We start from the raw sequence: 24,386 nt of genomic DNA, 5'->3' as shown, positions 1-24,386 counted from the left end.
ATGGGGAATATATATTTGTCAATAAACAATCAATTAGTATGTTATGTCGATGAGTCGAGTTGTACATACATTTATAATATCATAAAATATATACATACATATATACATATAGGATAATAAGAAAATGATGTATAAGGAGTTTATGAACTATAATAAGTATTTGCATGATGCAATTGAGAAAACAGTAAACATTTGATTGTATTATTTGACACCTTTTTCCTTAATTAATATCCAGATTGTTAAATAGCAAATATGTTATGACTTCTTTGGCTTTTACATAACATTTAAGAAATATAAAATAATGCAACATCGAGTTACTTGGCATTGTTATTAATGTTGTTTAAAGGATAGTAATTATTTCAAACGCAAGCTTTCCTTGATATGATTTTTATTTAAATAATAGTACAAATTTTCGCGCATAGGTCCATTATGATTTGGTTGACTGACTTTTTAAATCTGTTCATTTAACTTTTCATGATTTGTATTTAACGAAATTGAGAAGTATGTAGAATTTATAAAGAAATACACATTGATGAATTTCAGAATTAATGATCTAAGCATGTTTTCACTAAAACGATAAACAAATAATAATATATCATTAATAGAACTACATTACATAATTCTTTAGTGATGGATTCGATAGGATATTATACTCTATGATGGAATAATATTCCAAGATAAAGATAGTATAAAATACACAGTAGAAAAGTACAAATAGAAGGGACATTTGTAATCCATGTAACATACTGAACGAATAAACTCACATTTTGGCTCACATTTGAGATCGGATTTAATTAATTAGTTTTAAAATATTCGTGTCATATTAAAAATTTTTATGAACGAATTTTTTATAAGTCCCTTTTTTGTAATTAAATTACAATTCGATTTGATGATATACAAACAGTAAGAATCCTTATATAACAATAATATAGGAAACAATATTGAATCCCAATAAACATACACGTTATTTCCTTATAATCATGGCACACTTACATAATGATAGGCTTAAATCAATGAAATTATATTGTAGTACATTCGATGCAACATGTAAAATAATACATAAATTTTATAACATGTAAATTTGAAAAGGAAGACACTTTAAAAAAGAGACACAGGACAGACTAAAATATAAATCAATTTTCTGAATAATATTGTCTTTTGCTTCTATCATAAAGGTACAATTTCTACGCGTCTCATCGTACATACAATGTTACGTGCTTTGATTTCTACTGCTGCTTAGAATCCTTTATGACATAATTCGTTTACCCTTTCTCATTGTCTTCTACGTTATCATAATTTCTATCGTAACTTCTTACTTGACCGTAAAATTTCGTTTTGTGCGAAATATCTTTCTTTTCTCTTCTCTATCTTCTGAACAGACACGTATTTCACACAGAAGGTAAGAACGTTTTCATAATCTGAAAATAGAGTGGCGCATTTACAATTAAAGCGATTGATCGCAGAGGATAAATGTGATAAGTCTATTTTTGCAGATCTCCCCCCCCCCAAAAAAAAATAATGAAATAATTGATAGAATTGATATCATCCACGATACTTTGTACAAAATTAATGACATTTCCAATATTATAACAATCGATATGTCCTTTCAGGAGGATAAACAAAATACAAATCTAATTCAAGAATCAGATTTAAGAATGTCCTTCGTAACTCAAACCGTTATTTTATTTTACACGTACAAATGAAATGGTTTTATTATTTTAAGATTGTTATTGTAATAAAAAGACAAGAAACTAAAAATCTGTAACTTATACATATATCACGTTCTTCCCCTGTACTTTTTTTTGTCGCATACAACAATCTACTTTTATATTAAATAATCAGATAAAGATTTTACAGCAGTATTTCTAACTTGTAATAAATTTTATGGTACATGTATCTTATAGGTCCTGTGAACGCTCTCACACGCAGTATATGCTTTCACATTCTTTCATAATAATTATTAATTGGGCCTTGTAATGTTATTAAAACATATTTAGTCTCGTTCTGCATTATTTATATAATATTCCGCACTTAACATTCATTATGTTAGAAAAGCGTAAATTTGTTATTCAGTCGTTAGGTGTCGTTATTTTACACCGAACAACGGTACTATTTTCTTAACACACAATATCGTTTAATTTAATTCTTTCATAACGATATTTTATTTGATAGTTTTAAGGATGTAATTTTTAATAACAGAAAGAGCTCTATCCTTTCTTGCCTCTTATTAAGGACGATGAACATTTTCGTACATTTTCTCAATTAACTAGTTGCAATTAATATTCATTAATAACAATATTTATTTATGAAAGTAAACTAAATGGTCATATGTGAGTTAAATTTTTGTTCAAAGAATTTTGCTAGAGAAAAAGAAATAGTAAAAATTCTTTTTCAATTTGAAAATGAATTTATTCTACAAAATACATATACAGAATACGTTTCTTTTTTTTTCAAATTGAACATCGATATGAAAGAATTAATATGATGATCTTAAAAATTCGGCAAAAAGTAATAAGCTAAATAATTTCATAATTATGTTACAAATTGTTAAATACATCAAATGGAATTTTATTACAATAATTTCTGAAATTATCATTACTTGCTTTGGAATGTATAGGAAAACAATTACTAAGTTTCACCACATTAATACTGCCACAATTGCAGCTTCGAGAAAAATAATTTGATAGATAAGTACACTTTGCATAATCTCTTCTGTAAACTGTGAGAGCTTTTAACGTGATGAAGCAATATGTTTTTATATCTACAAGTATATTAACTTTCTAAGTCTTTTGTAATTAATTATTTAATAATTTACATGTTATTAATTATTCTGAACTTGAAATATTTTGCAGTGGAATGTTAAAATTTCTTTGTAACGTGTACAAAATGTTCATGTTTCATGCATAGATATAATATAAAGAAACAATTCGCATAATTGTTTTCTCATGAATATATATTCTTTCATGTTCATAAAAATTCTTCTGTTTTCTTATTTATCAAATACGTAGTCGTAAAATATTTACAGCTTACTCTCTAGCGCTTATTTCTTAGAAATGTCATTTACGTTCATTGATATTTTTATAAACGCACAGTACTTTCAGAACAACCTACCACGGATGTTCCTATTTCTTGCTGAATTCTCCCACTACCTTTCCTATACTTAAGGATATGATATTTATTATAATCTAACTATAAAAACAAAACTCGTATCATCTCTCTTTAATTGTACAAAAATTAAATTCGTTTTTCAGTGTCGCCCAATTCTTTAGTTATTGCAAATGCGATAAAACGAATTCAAATGCAGGAATAGAAAATAAACAACAAATATACAGATATGTATAATACTAATTATCAAATTTGAAATTTATATTAGAAGTTCGATGTTAAACAACGTATCTTTGCTTTGTAATAACACTTTGTAATAACATGTCTAAGCTTTGTAATAACAGTTGAACGTTTTTATAATTTGTAACTGAAATTATTTCCGAGGTAACAATAAGAAATTAAAGCAAGGAGTTTATCCTTTAACCCTTATTCACTTTTTGATGTAAAATGTACTACAATTGCATGGTTTTTACATAAAAAATGATTAAATAAGAGAGTAAAAAATATTCCGTGATGAATTTTATATTATAGCATTAATTAATACTACAAAGTACATAAAATTATATAAATGTATCAAAACTTAGATATTTTAAGAAATACAACTGTGTATGTATATTACAAGCTTTTAGAAATGATTGAATGTTACCATACAATAACAGTCATTTTATCTCATAAAAAAATTGGTTAAAATTCAATTTATGCAACTCTGCATCCATAAAAAAGACTATGGTTGTTATATTATACTTGTACTTCTAAATTAACAATAAAATATAATTCTTGTGAGTACATAAAAGATGAATAAGGGTTACCAAGATATTTTACACATATTACTAAATAATAACATAACTAAAGCTGTTATATAAATGAAAACAGGTAATATATTGGCACTTATACAGATATTTTGATACTTTCAGATGTAATCATTCGTCTCTATTTAGTACTAACTGACATTGAATGACTGTTATTAACAATTCATAAAAGAAGCAAAATTCCTAAATACTACACAGCACATTCAATGTGAAAAAACGTGATGTTCGTAGAAAAAGATGATAACAAAATGGGCGGCATAATTATCGTAAGTAATGATATATGTATAGGATGATCCATTTCTATTTCTATGTAATTTTATCTCAGAATGTATGTTAAATCGAAAGTAATTTTGTAAACTTTACGACCTTATAGGATTTCTATTATCAGTTTTTTCAATAAAGAAAAAGAACAACGTGATAAAATATATTTAATTTTATGAACATTTTTAGAAGTCAAAAGTAATTAACTATTCCAAAACTCTAATAAATTCGGAGTGTAATATATGCAACTACACTGTGTCTAGAATACAGCAGGTCATAGTTGGAGGTATTTAGTTCTCCTTGATATTATATGACTCAAAAGAAACATTGTACTTTATGAAAGCAAAAATAACATTATACATTTCCATACTTTGGTACTTAATGAATAAACATATAAATTTTATATTCTTAAGATCCTACGAAGAGTAAATGAGAACAATAAGACTAAATGTTGAAAAGAGTTGGTTGATATCATACAAAATTGAAGTAATGTTCTTGAATGATCATCTTATCTATAGAGTCACTTCTATCTATTACTCTCACTTCCTTATATTGTTGCTTTTCGTGTTAAGAAATATAGGTTTTGTTAACTCTTGAAATCCTCCATTTCTTTGCAATTCAACATATTTTCTGGGATAAACAGACCCATCAAAAATAGATCAGCCTTTATATATTTATTACTATTGGCACTTAAAAAAATGCCTTGTCAAAATTTATCACTGTAATTATAAATACGTTTGCCATAAATGTAAAATACGAAATACCGCGAACATTAACCGTACGCGCGTGTCGAACCTCTAAATCCGTACTTCTATATATTTTTATACGTCCAGAAATATAAAAATTATCGAGGAAATATTTCTTTTTACAATAAACTATTAAAATAGAATTGTCACCTCGGTTGATATTCGTATTATGAAACTATTACTTGGTTCCAAACATACTTCTATGTCGTTAAGCAAACACTTCGCATTTCGTAATTAAGAAGCGCTTTTTATACGACATTCTGATAGTACGTTATTATAATTCCTCGGTCTAGTTCTAATATTGATAAAAATATTACCTAGATCAGATGACACATCATCTAAAAACAAAGAAGTAAATTGAAACAACAAATGTTGGGAAATTTGTAAGTGTCCCTGCGGACGCACAATACAAAATGTCTCTGTGATAATACGTCGCAGGTGGATGTTCATCTCCTGGCTTACAGTATTCGTGTTTTTCTTTTAGTTCCGCCTGTAAAAAAGAGACACATGAGATATATACATATATTTAGTATCTCTTTTAGTTGTAGGAAAGAGTAGCTCTACTTAAGGGATTAAGTATAATTGTTAAGGACGGTAACTGAGATGGTAAATTTTACTATACCAGGAATAATTGAGACTAGGAATATGTTTATTAGACATTTCTCATTTAGAATGACACCTCAAATTAATTTGTAAAATTTCGTTTGTTCGTAGAACATCTTGCATAAGGAAATTAAAAAAAATTATTTTCCCTAATTTGTAAAATATATTTTGAGTTTAGGTGCGTAATATATATTTCATCCGGCATAACATTCCTTCTTACCTGACAGATATCTTTACATGGAGGACAAATTAGAGCTCCTTTATGAAGCCAACCATTTTGTATTATTCTGATAGTAATTTCTTGACCAGCATGATAACACGTGTATGTGTAATTTGCAACCTGTACAATAAAATATGTTATAGAGGATATAATCTATCGATCTTATGGTATTAAATACTGTTACGAATATTTTACAGCCACAGTATAAAAAGTTAAAACCAAGTGTATCGCGACAGAAAATTCGAAAGACCATCGATCTTTATGGTAGCTTATGATGGAAACGACGCTGACCGCGGCTGGCGTATGTTAATAACAATATATAACATAAAATAAAAGTAAATTTATGTCACTCACCATTATATGTAATCTACCAGCTTCACATTTATACTGATAACATCCGGAACCCCAATGCTGCCATTGCCGAGCTTGTTTGCAAGCCCTTTCTTCCCACATTTGGTTTGTATGATCGAAGCATCTTGAATGTGGGCCATACTTTTCCAGAGCAAAATTTTTGTCTGGATCTGTTCAGAATTCAATTAATAAAATTAATATATCCTATCATATATTATACTATTTATGAATACTATTTATTCAACGTTGCGTCATGAAAATTAACAAGAAGCAGAACGTTTTAAAACGATAGCTTCTATTTTCATCTTAAACTTGAATATTTACGTAATTCGTTAAAATTTCTATTAATTCGAAAAACAACTTTAACAAAAGCTGATGTTTTCTATATTATAGCAGAATAGAATTTCCATTATCATTTGCGATACAACTTACGAGGATTATTCTCTTCGTAGAGACAATGAGAGCCTCTAACTACTATGTTTCGAGCTCTCCATGTGAACTCCTGAATGTACGGACAATAATCTGCCAGAGATACTGAACCACCATAATATTGTTCCTCTCCAGCTGGTACGTGCGGAATAGAGTCAAAGTTCTAAGAAACAAAAGATCGATACAATACTATCTTTTATCCGTAAAAAATATACTCCGTAGTTAGAGTAATATTTTATTTAAAAAAAAAAACATTTTTGCAAAAAGGACGATTAAACGTAAGCAATTTCATACCTGGTATTTTTTAGGCAGAGGCAATGGATATTTAATTAGATTACACAACGCCACCGAACTTCGATCATCGGTACATTCGGTTTGCAACGGATCCTGTTTTACTTTGTTACAAAAGGGATGAATAGACTTCCCTCTAAAAAACAATAATCTGTTACATCAAAAATATTTAGTGTTTGATCATGTAAATACCTATAGAATAATTCTTTTTCATTTTTACATAGCATAAAGTTTGTGTTTATTGTATTCAATAATTAATTATATTCATGAACCACTAAATGTTCTATAATATTTCTAGGTGGAATTATTCCATTAATTGTGAAGACGTATAATTAAACGTAACGTAAAAATACATACGATAGTCGAGAAGATTTCGAAGATATCCATTCCTTGCACGACTTCATCGAAAAATCGCAGCCAAGATTTTTCCCCCAACCCAGTTCTTGAGCCATTGAGTAATTTGCACTGTACCATCCAGTGTCTTCCATAAGGGCGAGGGTTATTCTCGAATAAACGGGATTTTGCGTATGTGTTCCTGTCATTGCTTCGTTCTGAAATGATACAACGACAAAAATATCACAAATCGATATCAATTCGATCTTTTGTAAGAAAATTAAATTTATTCCAGCATTATATAAATCAATTATAATTAGCCAGATGATTTCTTTAATAGTGCTTTAACGTTACAAAAAAAAAAAATGTTATTCTAGATCACAATCATAAAGACACAGTACATAAACACTGAAAATTGTACAATTCTAATATTTATAAAGCTAATCAAATTCTATTAAGATTAAAAGTACATTAATTCTTGATTTCTTGCGATTCGTTATTTGTTTTACCTCGAAGACTCGTTTTTCCCAATGTGTCAGTGCCGTGCCATCCTCCCCCTGATCTTCTAATTCCGCACCTTCTAGTTCTGGACAATTGAAGTGAGCCTGAGCCTCAGCACGAACCCTCGGCGTGACTATCATCTGCATCGACCTTTCCACGTAACCACCGTGTACCTGCCAGTATCGTCTAACGACCGTCTTGATCGTGTTTTCACTCCACTGATGCGTTTGTAATCTATATGCATATAACAAGATTAGCCAGTATTATCAGTAAAAAAATTCATTGACACCGTAGCAAAATGATAAGAGGTACAACGATACAGCAAGGTATTTGAAATAAACACAGATATCTTAATTTCTATGATCAGTCTGCCGATGATTAATGCGGAAATTATGTTTTTATATAATAATTATAATAATATATATTCATATTTCTACGTGTTACACGTTTTTCGTTCTATGTATTTTTGCATCATTAAATTTCCCACAGATGCAAGGAAAGACATCCACAACGTGTTAATTAATTTTGTATTATTTCAGATATTTAAGATTTAAGATATCATTGAAGATTCTACTTATGAGAAAAACTATATTTCCCCTAAGCAAATGTTTTTTCGTAACGTCGTTGGATCTATCAGTAGAAACGGCTGTGTCGTGAACCCAGAGAGTAGTATTCGTCATGTTGTAATGTTTAACGAGTTCTCACCCTTTTATTACCAGGGTCATACTTTCATAATCGCGTAGTCTATCTTTTATAAAAAAAGAAAAATATATCTCTCAAGAGCAGTTGGTTGCTGCAACATGGGAACTTTTAACAAATCGTAGAAATCCAGTTCCTCCGGTCTATAAAACTTTAACAAAGCAGGAAAACGCTTACAAAATAAGCGCGATACAGTAGAATTTGTAGAAAAAGATCTCTTCAGATTATCAAGATATATCCTCGCAGCGTCCATTGTATGTAGGTAGACGTAAAACGTACGTACGAAGATCCACACAAAGAAGCTCAAATATGAGAGAATGAAAGCACGCAAGCTTACGGTCAGATGGATCGTGGATACAGAAGGGTAGACGATGGCAAAGAGAGAATGAGATCGCTGCTAAGCTACGAGTCAATGTAAGAGAAACGCCAAAAGAGAAGAAGAAATGGCGAAGAGCAAAAGTAACGTGTTCGTCTGACAAGGCCGGAACCTGGTTCGTTACGGTTCGTCGATTTCGTTGGAACCAAGAATACCAGGAACACAAGGAATTTTCCAATTTTAAAGGCAGATACACCGACTCAGTGTCAGGGGGCGAGAATACGCGAGAAAAAAGACTCGTTGCTGAAAAAGAAAAGAGAAAGACAAAGGGATATTATTGCGGGATGATGGATCGTTGAAGAAAGCGAGCCATTCCCTTCGACGCTAGTTAGACTCGAAGGAAACGGCTTTCTCATGTGATATGTGTACATATCTACATGGCAGATGATATATTATACTTTTATCGAAATCCTTTAAATATAACGATCCGATTATTACAAATAAATGTAATATATCATGGAGAAGATAACTTCATTTAACAATACGTAATCGTTTATTAGCTATGAAAGATAACTTTCATGAGGATAGAGATCCTTAAATTTCCCCTGAAATATCTTTGATAGAAAAACGATGCTCTATTATGGAAATGACTATAGACCATCTTATCATATACTAATTTTCTACTACTATATCATAATATTAATTCTTCTGATATAAAAGATAACTTATATAAAAGATGCTTCAGTCATGGAAGAAATAAAGTACCAATAATTGATGAAATATTTCTGAAGCGGGAAATGGTAGTAGCGTAATAAAGCGACATATATTTACTTTTCGTTTAACATCGGTTTCCCTGTATCGCTTCTCCTTGGAGTTCTAGGCTCACCATTCTCATCTCTGTAGAAAGCGTATAAACTTACAGAGAATCCCAAAGCGTGTAATATCTCATGTTTCACCGTGCTTAATAATGTTTCTAGTTCCTGTGGCTTCGTGCTTATGCTGTTCGGACACAAATTGGCGTGACCAGCTATCGGTCTGCAAAATATCAAATGAGATTCCGGTTGCATTGAATTCTATCACAAAGAACAATTAAGTAAAGAAAATTTAAGAATATACATATAAATATATATGTGTAGCAGAGAATAATATACGTATAATAATTTAGATAAGTACACAGACAAGTAATTTACCTATCTAACGCTGCCTCTGTTTGGCAATGCGCTGCATAAGCCACGGTTAATCCTTTATGGCATCTTGCAGTTTGCATCGCGGATACATAGAAGACAAAATCGGCACCATCTATACCTGGGCCTGCCCTACTTCCTTCAGCAATACCGCAATTATGTCCTGTTGCATTACATGTTCTACAAACCTGTTTATCAAGTAAACGCATTACATTCTATTTTTCTGCATCGAATATACTGCGAACAATTCTGTTAATTCTACAAGGCGAAAACGTTATTTCTATCTGTCTTAGATGTATCATTAGTATTTATCGTGAAATAAAAGAAATGAAGTAAAAAGCATAATGAGAAACAGTTAGTGAATCTGTTTAATAAGTCCAGTTTCAAGTATTTCTTTGCCAGAGGTGATCTGATACGTAAAAAGTAGCAATTAAATAAATTCACTCTTAAACTTATTTTAGCCGAGAAGACATGACCCACGCGTTTTAATGTTTTAATAGGGAAAAGAAGGAAAATAAAAATGTCATAATTATCATCGTTTTTATCGTTTGTTGAAGAAATCCAAATATAAGTATTCATGAATTTTGTAATAATTTCAGTTTTGACAATGTTAAAGTTTTAATGTTCTATTTAAACGTGCAGGAACGCACAGAGCGATTGAATATCTGCGAAATCGCTGCAATAAATCGATTTTGCATCGAATTTTGCTCATATAGTTATATATAGATGTTAAGCACATTTTCGACGTCAGCGAATAATCTGGTTTTGCATCGCGAAACACGCATATAAAATTGATATATACTTCACAATTATTCACATAGGTATATCACTTTAATAACTTATTACATTTGAAAGGGCATGTTATTTTCAAACGTTATTTCCAAAAAGAGAATAATCGAAACTGGCTAACTTTTTGTGCATTTCATAGCCCTCATTATGCACGCTACACTTTTGTCGATAATAATATTCGCGATAAATTAATATTTCAATTTTCCTAACAATAATATCCCCGTGTTCGTTGCTATGGAAATTATTAATTATGTTCTTACGTCAAGATGATCTTCGGGCACGACTACTTCACCGCACATTGTAGTACTCCGACAGGTATCTATACAGTGAGTGTGACGATCTTTAACGAACACCTGACTACTTTCGCATTTCCTAAAACAGACGAGAATTTAAAAGATAACGTTCTTTATCTTTAAGAAAGACAAACAATAATAATGCTTAGAGGCGAGTGCAGTTTGTGTTTTCTTGAAAGAAAAAAAACAATATCGTAAAAATCGCGATATAATCTTCGTTGAGCGTTGGAAGCTCCGCTTACGTTTTAAGCTTATACGCTATACATTTAAGAGACATGATCGACGTAACCAGCATGGGACAAGTGGTCTGAAAACTTTTGAATAACATCGATCCGTATACTTTTATGCGATAAAAGTACATAGATACGTATACATAGTACATCAGGAAGGGAAATACTACAATAGGAGGAAGGATAAAACGGACTCCTGGGGAAAAACCGACAGCGAGGATATAAGTGCACTCTGTTACATAAACGTTCACGATCGAGAAGTATTCCACGACACGTAGAAAAATATCGTTATTCTTGACGTTTTAGATTTTAAAGTTTGATGCGAGTATGTAGACAAAGAACTTGAGAAAGGAAGTGAGATTCTTCTATTTATCTTTTGACTTACATCGACAAATCTATAATTCCCCAGGGATACATTCACAGTTACCACAACCACATCCTTTTCCTACGTACAACCATTAATTAATCACACGCATATTGGAATTTCTAATTTCATATAGGGAAGGAATATAAAAATTCTGCGAATTGCTGGCAAGCAATCGAAGAGTTTCGCGCATCTTTATTTGGTTCCACGAGCGGAGGATATAAATAACGAAATGAATGGATACAAACTTAGGGACTCGAACGACTATTGATTATCAATTAATAAAATGGATGGCTTGGAGAGTTCAGTATTCTATCGATGCAACTGATTTGGCTTGCCCTGTAGAGTTTGTAATTTCAAATATCGCGTTTTCTTCGTAATCACATTAAATACGGCAGCCGGCTTAGTGAAAAGCGGGCTTATGTAGTTTAGATCCCGGGTCTTGATACTATTCGAACCTTCGACGGTTTCTATTATATCGTCCTCGATGGGTTTACAGGTCTAAAAGCCCACGAAATTACATATAGACATTTATACAGGTAGTTTATAAATATATAGGAAATTTTTCAGAGATTCATTTTAAACGTCAACACGGTACATGTATTTATTGTTTTATATATTTGCAGATACTTTAATCGATATTATTAATGCTGAAATTCTCGAATTGGGAATGGATTTCGTGCATTTGAAAATTATCAAAAATGTGGCTATAGCATTGATGTCTAAACGGGTATCAATTATTATTTATATTTATATTATATAAATTCTAGCAAATAGACATATATGTATATGTTAAATATAAAATAAGTATTACCAATTCTTTGCTTTTCTCTTTCAAAGAATGTTTGCTATAATAATATTATTATAACATTTCTATATATAATTACAGCAGATGATAAACAAATGATATTGCCGAGGAAAATTAATTTCAATCTTTAATTTTAATTCCGTAAAAACGATAAAAAGCGGTGTATATAGATTATTCGAAAGGAAAATACGCTTTCGAATTTTCTTCTTTCCTGTTTCTACAGGCAGAGAAAGAAAAATGTGTGTAATTTCCTCGAATAACATGTACCGGTATCAGCAGCTTCTCGAAGCCCCTGAAATTGCAAGATTTTATCTCGACATGAATGTGCCCGATGTCAGCGATAGAAAGACGGTCGAAACCTTTTGCTTTTTTCCTCCCCTTCGTCTCCGCGATAACTGCCAGGCCAGAAAACGAAGAAAATGGATGGCAATGGGAGATTTCGTAAAGGAAAGGGTAAATTGCCTGGAAACTGGTTAAATATTTACGGAGAGGATTTTCTCTTTATGAACTAATATAGCGTGCTCGATTTTAAGGGCCATCGTTAAAGCGATATTGAAATCATAAATCCAAACGGAATTTAAAGGCGCATCGGAAACTTGATGGCACTTATGCCGTTGGCAGAATTTTCCAGAAGCTCGGCTAGAAGGAAAGAGAAGAAGTATGAAACCGATAATGAAAGAGACTGCACATGACGGGTAGTCGTATAAAAGTGGAAGTTATGGAGAAGCAGCTGTGGAGATTTCAATGATTTAAACCACAGATTTTCGGCCAGCAGGAATCCTCCAACTGATCGTACATTACGTAAATTGATTCGAGCGACCGTGCGGTGATCAGATTAACGGATTAAGCGTTATTCAGTCTGGATGTAACACGGTGCAATACGTTACAGCGTGGGTGTCTTTGTAACTGCTAGGAAGAATTTTTCAATTTCAAAAGAATATTTATCATTAGTACGTGTTGTTTCTAGAATTTTTAATTGAATTTACTACGAAAATATCGTATTAAATTAAACTCTTGTTCCACGTACATTCCAGTAAGATACAAAAGATTCATTGGTGCGTACGTTTATTGGCAATTGGGTATTTATTATCGTACAGCGATTATTTATTTATTATCACGGGTAAAGAAAGTAATATCGAAAGGACTGGTAATTTTTTGCATTTAAGTATAAAAATATTTTATACTTATGATTTTTAGATTATTTCACACGTAATATATATGTATTAAAACGAAACAAAATTCACGTTACATTTATCTTCTATGAAACTCCGTGAAAGCAAACACTTTGGAATATTCGAAGATACTTTTTTCCATAATACGAGAAGAGTCACCAGTAGGTTTTTTGAAAGAATTTTCGCTTCATTTGGTGAACTTAAAGGAGTCTGAAACAGTTTGAAAGCATTACTCAAGCATACTTACTCAAACCAGGTAATGCCGAGAGTGCGGATTTGTTGCAGTGACACACTTTCTGCATTACCGTAAGCTCGTCTCATACCAAATCTATTTCTTCGACTAATCTAAAAAGCGTATATAACATTTCCATCGATTGATAAGTTGAAATTAGATTTATTTATCTTGTACGAAATTTATTTCGGACAGTATGCTCGTTTGCGTCCTTTATACGAATATCTAATTCACGAAATTGCCCGAAAATTCCTATCATGTTCAGAAGCTTAATATAAAATTAACCTGGGCTTCGAGGTTTGTTTCGAAGAATGTTTTATTCAAAACACAACTTTAGGGATTTGAAGTTAGCTGATCAAAGATGCTGCGTGTGTTGTTGCTTACACACTGTAATAATATTATGGGGTTTCGGAGTTTCCTCTATATCAAAGTTCCTTACACATGTTGAAACTAGAAAAACGACAGAAAAATCGATTCGTTTCACTGATCGGTCGCAAATAATTTCCACTATTATATTAGCTTGTCCGGAAAGTGTTTTTCTTTTACAGACACGTCTTATACAACAACGTATCTTTATACAAACATCAAACCTAATCTGTCGAACGTTGTGATCTTTAGTTTGATAGAACAAAATGGATCATACGTAATTCGATAAAATAATATAAAATGGAAAATATTGTGCATCCATTACTTCCTCATAAAACGAAAGAAACTTTCCGCGCGATCCAACACTTATAGATTTTCCGAAGTAGAGTGAGCAAAATATCGATAAAAAGATAAATCTGAATAAAAATCAGCTTGTGAATGATCATGTCGTGAATGATAAATGTTTGAGATTCGCTATATGTTCTCTTAATCACACACTGTAATATTCGCGCAAATCAATGATCAACGTTCTGACCAACTAAATTCTTCGAACAAGGTGTTATAGAAGCGAGTTAACGTTGAATATGTATAGCAGAATATTAATTTCTACCGAAGCTTAGTGAATATTAGCTTACCAGGCGCGTCAAAGTGAATTTCTCCCGCGTTCGACAAGAATAAGAGATTCATGTTCGAGAGCAGAGGGTAAAAATGTTGTAGGAAGAAGTTGTTTCGATAGTGAATATCGTGCAGGTACTCATGGGAGTCTTTTCAGCGAAGTATTATAGCCAGGGGATATTTATGAATCGAAGGAAGAAGATCTGAGAAAATCCTGCGAGAGACGCTACCCTATCCCGTTCAACTATTCCATCCAGTTTTCGTAATCCCTATTGGATCTGGCCGAGACGATAAAAGAAAACCGTATGGCAGAAACGAAACCACACCATAAACCGACCAGTTCATTTTCTTACTTTTTCGAATGTCTTTGTTGATGCCATTCGAAAATCATAGCTACTTTCGTCTGCTATTAATGTTACTCCATCCTTCTTCTTTTATATTTTGGAGAAATTTGAGAAATTTGAAAAGTTGACAAATTTCAATTGGCGCGAAGTCGACAGGGCTTTTTTGCGGAAAGCTGATTCGACGGGCGAAAAAAAGAATCTCATAGGTTTGTAAAAGCTACGAAAAATAGAAAAGTGTATGAAAAGAGAAAGGTAGCGCGAGAATGGCGGCCAAGAGATAGAGAATAAACGAGGGAAACGATCCGATTAAAAGTTTGAACAGGTACTGGTGGCGGTAAAGTGGCGCTTGCGTGCATTTTCTCCTAATGGATTTTAGAGTACCTAAATGAACGAATGAACCGTAACTTCGTGAATTTTTACTACAATCGACCAATTTTAATCATTAGCGATACATAGGTACACAATTCTTATTTTCATGTATACGTATGGGTCAACGTTATGTAAATGATCCGTTTCTCATTGCACAGCGACTTTCCTTATGGGTTGACCATTTAGGGGTAGGTTACATTATGGCGTCGATCATAATTTATTAGAACTTATGTCATGATAATAATAATGTTAATAACGCGTTTACATGTTAAATCTTACTTTATGAAATTTAATTTTTACTTCGTTCTTGAGTACATATAATTTATATTATTTAAGAAGTTATTTCACAAAAGAAAAGGAATTATTTAAATATAGGTATTATTCCATTAACCAGCATCCATTCATAAATTAGTAAAATTGAATCGATTAAAATAAATTTATATAATCTATGTTTTACTTTGTTTATGCATTTTACGAACACATCTGATCTCATTTACAATATTGATGAAGATTAATAATAGAAGCCAACTTAGGTGTCAGTAACTAATGTTACACTGCTCGTTGCGAAGCTTCAGATCAATATTGTACACCACATGTCCGTCTTCCTTCGAAGACAAATGACGTTCCTTGATAACAGCGCATATACCGCAACTGACAGTAATTAATGCCAAATACTGACATATCATTTCTTTGGACGTTACTAGTAACGTAGCTTTAGTCTATTCGGTATTTAATACCGAAGTTTAAATAATTGAAAATCTCGAATCCTTGTTCCTCTAAAGAACATAATAGACAAAATTACGTACTCTTGTTTGGTAAAAGAGTCGTAAAATAATTGTATAAATTATTATACGTGCACCATAAACGATTGAATCCTTATTTCTCTAAAGAATAATATTCTCATTTTAAAATGAAAAATTCCCATTCGATGAAACAACTTTGCTTTGATAAACATTCGTATTTGATGAAAAAGGTAAAGAAACAGAGAACACAAGTTCTTCGTTACGAATTCAATTTTCATTCACCGTGTCTTCTTACAGATCTTAGATTGGAACTGTCTATGCCTTTTCATCTGCATATCAACGGGGCAATTCCCAATATTAAAAAAGCGAGCAGAGTTTGTGAAAATAAGAAACGCTTTCTTCCTGTCTAGTGTGTGTTCCGCGTGTGCTTGTTGAATAATGTAACGAATTCTTTTCCGCACCGTGGAAACCCATCCTTGCCACCCCGCCTATTCACCTGGTTCGCTTCTTAGATCCACGTCTTTTCGCGTCCGGTCGGAGCCCAACCGAAACGTCAAAAGTCATTGGAAATCCCGGAGGTCTCGTGCAAAATTGATTTGTCGCATGGATTTCGTTATCTGCGACTTGCTAGCACCTTGGATTTCGTGGAAGTTTGAGAGAAATGCATAAGTGAGGCTATGCCTAGCTTCCTGCGCTGTCGCATCCCCAAAGAACAGGGAGGGATGGAGAAAGAGGGAAAGAAACGTATAAAATGAATATTTTGCAGTTGGAAATACAATATATCGGAGTTGTTACACGAGTTCTGTTATTTCTTCATTATCGATTCTCAATAAAGTATCGTTTGTCTTCTGTCAAAACGTCATTTTATAGAATTGTCTGTATTAATACCGTGTTTCCTTCGATTGAAAATATAAAATTATCGCGACAACTTTGTAGTTACGTTAGTAACATCCTAATGATTGATTGATCTTCGCTTTTCAAGGCTAAGCTTTTTTTAAAAAAAAAGAGAGAAAAAAACATGCTTCAGGATTATTACAAGTGTTCGACAAGTGCGTATTAAACGGCTGTGATAAATACACTAAACGTTTACGCTAATAATGCAAGTACGTCCGCGATTAGGGTAATAAATCAGGTAACCCGTTACGCAAATACGTATAATGCATATTCACAGTTTTACCTTAGCATTTTGGTTGCTATGCAAATAAACGTGCTACCGACAGTTGTGTATGGATATGCGTACAGAATGATTTATGCAAGTTCTTGAACTGATTACGTTATTTGGAATACTAATGATCGTGTTAAAAATGGTAGTAATTCCATTGCCATTGGATTAACGATGCGTTTGCAACATGTACGATACGAAAGATCGCGAATCCACTGGCACTGAGCATCGATTCGTTACCTTCTAAATCATAGTAATTGGAGTAGACTGCTTCTAGAATTATCGATTTTATTTAATTTGATTAATTATCCAAAATTATTCACCTACATTTATATTTCAATCGGAATAAATATACATTTTCTCATTTTATATGACAATCGACAGTTTATGCAATGTATTTAATAACGTTAGATAAACGTACATGCATTATTCAAACGTGAAAATAAAATACCTGCTCAATCTAATAGTGCTCTTTGTCTCACGGACCATGAGTGCTCGTTCCCAAAAGTGTACGGCTTCAGGTAAAATAGTATTCTGAAATAAATCGAAAGACATAGTTTAGATATCACGTAATTTTTCCTTCCACTGTATCAACTTCATAATTAGACTGCAGATTTCTGTGCATTTATAGGAAATTCGAAAGTACAAAACTGTACAAAATACATATAACATAAAAAGAAAAAAGAACGTACAATTATATCTTCGAAAATATGAATTTGCATAAAAATCTACAGTCTGTTCGTAATACTTATATTTCTAAAATCGTGTTAAATCAAATGCATTTATAACACGGGTATTTAATATATGTTATTTCTTACAAAATCGTAAAAGAGTAGTTCTTGAAAGAGCTTTGTGTCGATTATTCAAGACAAAAAGAAGACCCAAAAATTACTTTATAAACAAAGTTGTCTATTTCTGTGTTACCATGTTGTAGGTCCACCCTGGGTATCTGCTTTTGTATGCTTAATAGCAACATACGTATCATAAACACGGAACACGGTGCACAGGCAGTTAGCGAACACGAGAGTGCCTCTCTTCAGGTCTGACTCTGCCATTGACCTACACCCCTAGCTCGTTAGCCTTCGAGTCTCTTTGGCGGACAGCTTGCTCGTGGGTCCAAAAGGACTATGTTTAAAGGGTCGAAACAGTTACTAATTTGTTGCTCAGATTTTAAACACGGGCTAGAGTTAGAGTTTTAGGACACAGAAGGCTGAATTTTCCAAATAAACCTTGATGAGTTGTTATACAATTGATGTAATTCCTATAAATATTTATGAAAAATATTTTGAAAAATGAAACGCTATATTCTAACTAATAATAAGGAGGCTGGTGTATTAGTTTATCTTTACTATAAGATTTAATAATCGTTTAATTTTTGCGCCAAATGCTGGTCCTTCAGCAAAGCCAACGTAAGTCGTCTCTCTCTACTCGGAAGCCAATTATGTTCAAATTTTCCTATAGCAGCTTCGGTGACCGTTATTTTTAATCTGTTTAGGTACTCGGCTTTTCCGCAGAGAGTAAAAGGAAAAAGGATGGAAACAACAGAGCGCTTCTATTTATTATAAATAGCAAAATAGACAATAACGAAGGGAGCAGATGGCAAAAATGAGATGAACGACGATCGAACTGCACTGGAAGAGTGCGACGTGTGCTGGCAATTTAAACATACTGCGATCGTCTGAAGAAGGTAACAGTGGCGGTTAATGGCGTAGACTCTGGACAAATAACAGAAACGATGGCAGCTACGAACCTTTAAGTAGGTTAAAACTCTTGCAACCTGTCTTTTTATGTTACAACCAATTTTCTTCGAAAAGGCATCTTTATTGAAAAAATATTTCATAGCGCTGCAGTCACGATTAAAACGATCTGCCACGCTACTGTCATAAAGATACGTAGTCTTATTTTAAGAAAATAACTTTGAGAACATGACATTGAGACAAATTTTTGCTTATCATAATTTTTCTTCGCTTATTTATATACGTAATAAATTAGATGAAATAATTGGAAGTTAATTTAAACTCTATTAGCGATGTTAATGACGATAAAATAATAATGCTCATATTATTTTGCTGCAATAATATCTACATGTAATACTGTCATTAGGAGAAGTCTCGTTCATATTAGTTTCCCCAAGGGCATGCGTACTTCTTATGAGGTGATATATTCATCCAAATGATAGCACGCAAAGAGACACGATATAACAATAAGAAGAACAGGATATATTACTCGATTTGTAGCGACAAAGCTTAGATACTGTTCGTCCAATAAATCTACAGACTCTTGATAAGACAATTATATAAGAAATATGAATTTCAATGTGTAGAAATTAATGATGAGTTAATAAAGAAATGTAAATTAACATTTAAACTAAGACTTTCGAGCGGGGCTGTATATCTTATAAAAAATCACAAATTATCTAAATATATTGAGACGTTAATTTATATTATCGTTTCAAGCATCTTACGACATTTTGAATAGATAATTACACTAAAACGTACACGTTACACTTAAAAGGCAATGAATGCTAGCAATCGATAAAATGAATACGCTGTATAAATCTGTGTGATCCGTAAGGCAACATTTCCTTTTGTTTTGGCGAAGCGTGGGTGAGAATCCGAGAGGAAGAAACGGCTGATATTACTTCCGACTGCTTTAAACAAACGATCGTCGGATGGTTGTATTGAGCGTAGAAGTAGTAGAAGTCTGTTGGGAGCTACGCTCGAGCGAACGTGCGTCATTAATATCGGCCTAATGGCAAGCGCCTGATAATTAAAACCGGAGCCGAACAAATGGGGCCTCGAACTCCATGGACGTGCAAACGTTTAATTTCATCGTCTTTAATTATTTTTCACCGATTGCATTCTAGACGGCGCTCCTCGTTAACAGCTTCACCGATCCAAGTTACGCTTTTCTCCCGTCCATCAAATAACAGCCAAGAGTTCATCGATGTTATAACGAATTGTGGAGAAAGCTTATATTACGATTAAACTAAATGACTTGTTATAAACGAAGCGTTCTTATAATGTAAGCTTCCGAATTTCTATTTCATTAAGTTTTACATTGCCCGATCTGTAATTAAAGTAACCATTAAACGAATGCCTCGTTTCTTAATATTTTTATCGAATATGGGAAAGGAAATATTATTTTAGAAAGATTAGGATCTTTTAATTAAGTATATATATCTTTCTTTCAACGTTGGATATTTTGGAAGTATGATAAATATCTACCTTTGGTTTATGCAAATTAGGTATGATACATATTTTTGCACATTTTCGAACATAACGATTGACCAGAACAAGAATAATTTTTAATTCCAGTGCAGAAAAGTACACGATTGTTGAACAAATTTCGAATAAAGCTTTGAAAAAATTGTTGAATAAAAATTGAATCGTTGAATATATAATTGTTAAGAATTATCCGCACAAAGGCCAGATGAAATAGCCGATTGTATGGGAGGAAAGGAAAATAAAAAGGGAAAACAATTATTTGTCGGATATGAACGCTGCCATTCTTGTGAAATATGCAGGAATATAAATATTTTATAACGTGTACGCAACGAACTGCCTATATTTTTAAAAAACATTTCAGATGTTCAAACTGGAGGCATATGGAAAATCAACAGAAAGCTATGAATATGCGCGGAAGGGAGACAGGGAACAAATACACGATGTGAAAAAATGCACATGGCAACGATGATGTGGCCATTGTTACAGAAGCATTGTACGCTTGTTCTAAAAGTTATTTCTCAACTCGTCCTAGTTCATTCGTATTTCTGCATTTTGCAGCCGTACTAATGTATAAAAATCCTATACTGAAAGTAAGTACGTACATAAATATGCTTCTAATCCTTATATCGTGTCCAATGTGCGAAAAAGTATTATAATATCGAATATATAAATAAATTGTTATTATAATATCGTAATAATATCGAAACCAATCAACAGAGTAACTGTCTTAAGTTCAAGCAAATTAATTTTTTCCTCGGCAGGTAAGCGATGCAGCGAATCCAATTTTTCTTACGTGCTGGCATGAATCTCGGCGCGCATTGTCCATTACGTCGACCCTCTTTATCCTCGTTAGTTTCGTTTCGCTCTGTCTCTTTTCTTTCGACGTCGCTCGCCTCTTCGGTCAAGATACAACTTTAGTCCCTGTGCGTTTGCCTTCTATAGACGTATGTGCCATGTACCTCTTTATCACTACACAGGAGAGGCGGTATTCCCCTTTATCACAATATTGCGTAACTCTAGCGGCCTTATCAGCATCCTAGGAGTACGTTCTTGTTCCGTTTTCCGCTGGCGCGAGGAATTTTCCCTATATCACATATCAAGCTAGTACCTTTTATCAACGTGTGTACTATAGTACGGCATTATTGCTATTATACTTGCATTTTTCATAAATCACAGAACACTTGTTAATTTTAAACAGAAGTTTTAATAAAATGGGAATGTAATACAGTCTTCAAAATATGTATATCATAAAATTGTTTTCTTGCAATACACGCGGTTAATAAGCGTCAATTTATTCTCTGACTGTAACATTCATCTACGCTTGTTCTACATATATTAACAATTAATGATTTATGAACGGTACTATAGGTTCCATTTCTATTTACCGATATTTGAAAGTTATTTGAGATTTAATATATAAATTGCTTCAATTTGTTCACTCGTTTTGCATGTACTTCAGCAAATATTAACGTATCGTGCGTTTAATATTTATTGTTAGACTGTGCATATTTGTACAAAATTCATATCTTTACTAACAGCGGAGAGAAGGTTGAATAAAAAAGTGTCTCATCTCTTCCAGATCTGCATTTTACATCGTAACTTTCCATAAAGACGAAGAGCTAAAATATTCATGAATACGTTAAATGATTAAACCAAGTACATAAATAATTCGCAACCTGTCCTCTCAGAGACCAGTCATTAGTTGTGAAATCATTAACACTGCATAGTAATAAAACAATACAATCAATCCTTTTTTTTAGTAAAAAAAGGTATTTAGGGATTGGAAGTTGCGATCGTGGAAAATAGTGCAGGCAAGAAGAAAAGAATTAGTCTTGCTTTATCGAATCCCGTACAGTCAGTTAGATGTCAGTATTAAATGCAAATTCGAAGTCTTATTTAAATTTTAGATGCAATTAGATTCATTTACTCTCACGGGTGGCAATTATTCGACTTACAGAGCAAGGCAGAGCTAGAACCGGTATCGCGGTGAAAATTTTCTGAATAAATCAACCGCGGGTGGTGATGTACGAATCCTGGCCGACCTGGCGAACACTGTTTCTACTTTGAACGCCACCATTTACGGTTTCCCCCTCTTTGCTTCTGCTCCTACCCGTACCAACATCCGCCATCCCTTCCAACATTGCGATTTACGATCTCGATAACTAGCATTTTATTCATGGAACCAACTGGCTTTTTTCTCTCCTCCTACCAGTGACTAAGTAGCGAACAATTCGGCAGAGAATAACCCGTGGCCGAAGATTCATCGAGCCGATCCATTGTAGCAGAATCACGTAAAGGTGGTTCCGTGGGATGATGTACTAAAATATTAGTAGTCCTTCATTTAAATACTCGTTTAACGGGTTTCCAAGTTTATGCAAATGCACTTCTATTTGTATACTTTCGTACGTTAGGTTGGTACATGGAACGTTGCTTTTTCCTTCAAATGGAACCTTAATGGCACATAGTTTCTTCATAATGTGATCAAAAGAATTTCCAAATGATTCGATGCGATTTTCCAATGATCTAGTATCGTTATCCTCATTTGTAAGAATTTATAAGAGATTAACTGTTTAAATCAAAAAGCTTTTGCGATGAAATCGTTATGGAGAACTTTTCAATAATTTGTCCAGTAAAGAATTATTCATGTGGAAACGAGGATTACAAATTTATGCTTTCAGCAGTTTCCACGATACTTTTCTCGATATGAGAAAATTGAGGAGTATTCTAATTATTTATGACGGCCAATAACGATTTAGAAAATAAAGGTTAATAAGTGCCTTACGTGATGATATTTAAGATATGAAATTTACAATGCGAAAGAACATGTTTATTTAATTACTATGTCCATTTGCTCGAATTTCTCTCAGAACGTACTATTAAAAAGTTAATTCGTGACGTTTCTTATTTTCATGAATTATGTGGAACGAGAGTTAGTTAAAGTTAATGGATAACTATATAATTCGTAGAGGAGAAGCTGTATAGCTTCATTTAACGTCTATAAATTATTGTGATAAATATTCACAAGTACACAAGTACGTAAGTAGGTATTACGTTACATATATCAAAGCTTATTAAGCGGTTACAGATTCTAACTTAGTGTCAGTGGTTGAAGCATTCTGATACGACTGCGGTTTAATGAGGGGGCAGACCTCAAAGGAAACGTAATTACTGCCGCGTGCTCATGCAGTTTGTACAGTCTCGCGAGTAAAGAAGATCGTGCAGTAAGTACATGCTTATGAAAATTGTCGCGACTAATATTTCGTAATAAATTCACTATTTTGTAAATATCCCTGCATCTAGAAACTAAATTAAAACAGAAACTAAATTAAAAACTTCTTACTCTACTTACATTATGCATCTTTGGTAACGTTTCATGAGCACATTTTGAAAAATATATTATTAAAATTTGCAAAATGAAATACACCGCGATGTTTTCCCTGATCGCATGCGTTATTATTGTATGAAAAATATTACAGTTCAATGTAAAAGAAATATACTGTTGATAAGAGCGGCACATGTAAAATAATTAACCATTTGAACCAAACGCCCGTAAAGATTAATCTCAAAAGTGAACCATTTCCTAGAAGGGAAGTGTTGTTATTTCACCATAAATTAAATTCCTAAAGTGCTATCAACTATTTTCTATTCTATTCTTTATTAACATAAAATAAAAAGGGCGATGTCTATTAATAAAAACGATAAAATCAAGGATAAAAATAGTGTAGCTATAATTGCAATAATATATAAGAAGCAATAAAATGAAATAATCTTGGCAATAAAGTTTTCAATACTTATAAGATATTATGAACATAATTGAGAATCGC

General features: G+C 32.7%; 1 protein-coding gene across 1 annotated transcript in view; it reads right to left on the bottom strand.

The window, feature by feature from the left end:
* Nucleotides 1-371: 371 nt before the first annotated feature.
* The window catches only part of LOC122568232 (leishmanolysin-like peptidase), a 203,400-nt gene continuing 179,385 nt past the window's right edge, over nt 372-24,386 (bottom strand). Inside the window, exons 5-15 of the mRNA XM_043727752.1 lie at nt 17,787-17,869; nt 10,898-11,009; nt 9,855-10,036; nt 9,496-9,699; nt 7,658-7,883; nt 7,173-7,366; nt 6,819-6,951; nt 6,528-6,687; nt 6,099-6,265; nt 5,745-5,864; nt 372-5,411 (exon numbers count right to left, since the gene is read on the bottom strand). Of these exons, the coding sequence (XP_043583687.1) occupies nt 5,256-5,411; nt 5,745-5,864; nt 6,099-6,265; nt 6,528-6,687; nt 6,819-6,951; nt 7,173-7,366; nt 7,658-7,883; nt 9,496-9,699; nt 9,855-10,036; nt 10,898-11,009; nt 17,787-17,869 (1,737 nt within the window). The 3' untranslated portion in view covers nt 372-5,255. The remainder of the gene's footprint in view (nt 5,412-5,744; nt 5,865-6,098; nt 6,266-6,527; nt 6,688-6,818; nt 6,952-7,172; nt 7,367-7,657; nt 7,884-9,495; nt 9,700-9,854; nt 10,037-10,897; nt 11,010-17,786; nt 17,870-24,386) is intronic.

This window comes from Bombus pyrosoma, linkage group LG1 (genome assembly GCF_014825855.1).
Source record: "Bombus pyrosoma isolate SC7728 linkage group LG1, ASM1482585v1, whole genome shotgun sequence".
In the NCBI taxonomy this organism is placed as follows: Eukaryota; Metazoa; Arthropoda; class Insecta; order Hymenoptera; family Apidae; genus Bombus; species Bombus pyrosoma.
Note: the sequence above shows the minus strand (reverse complement) of the source record. Positions and strands in the feature narration are given on the sequence as shown.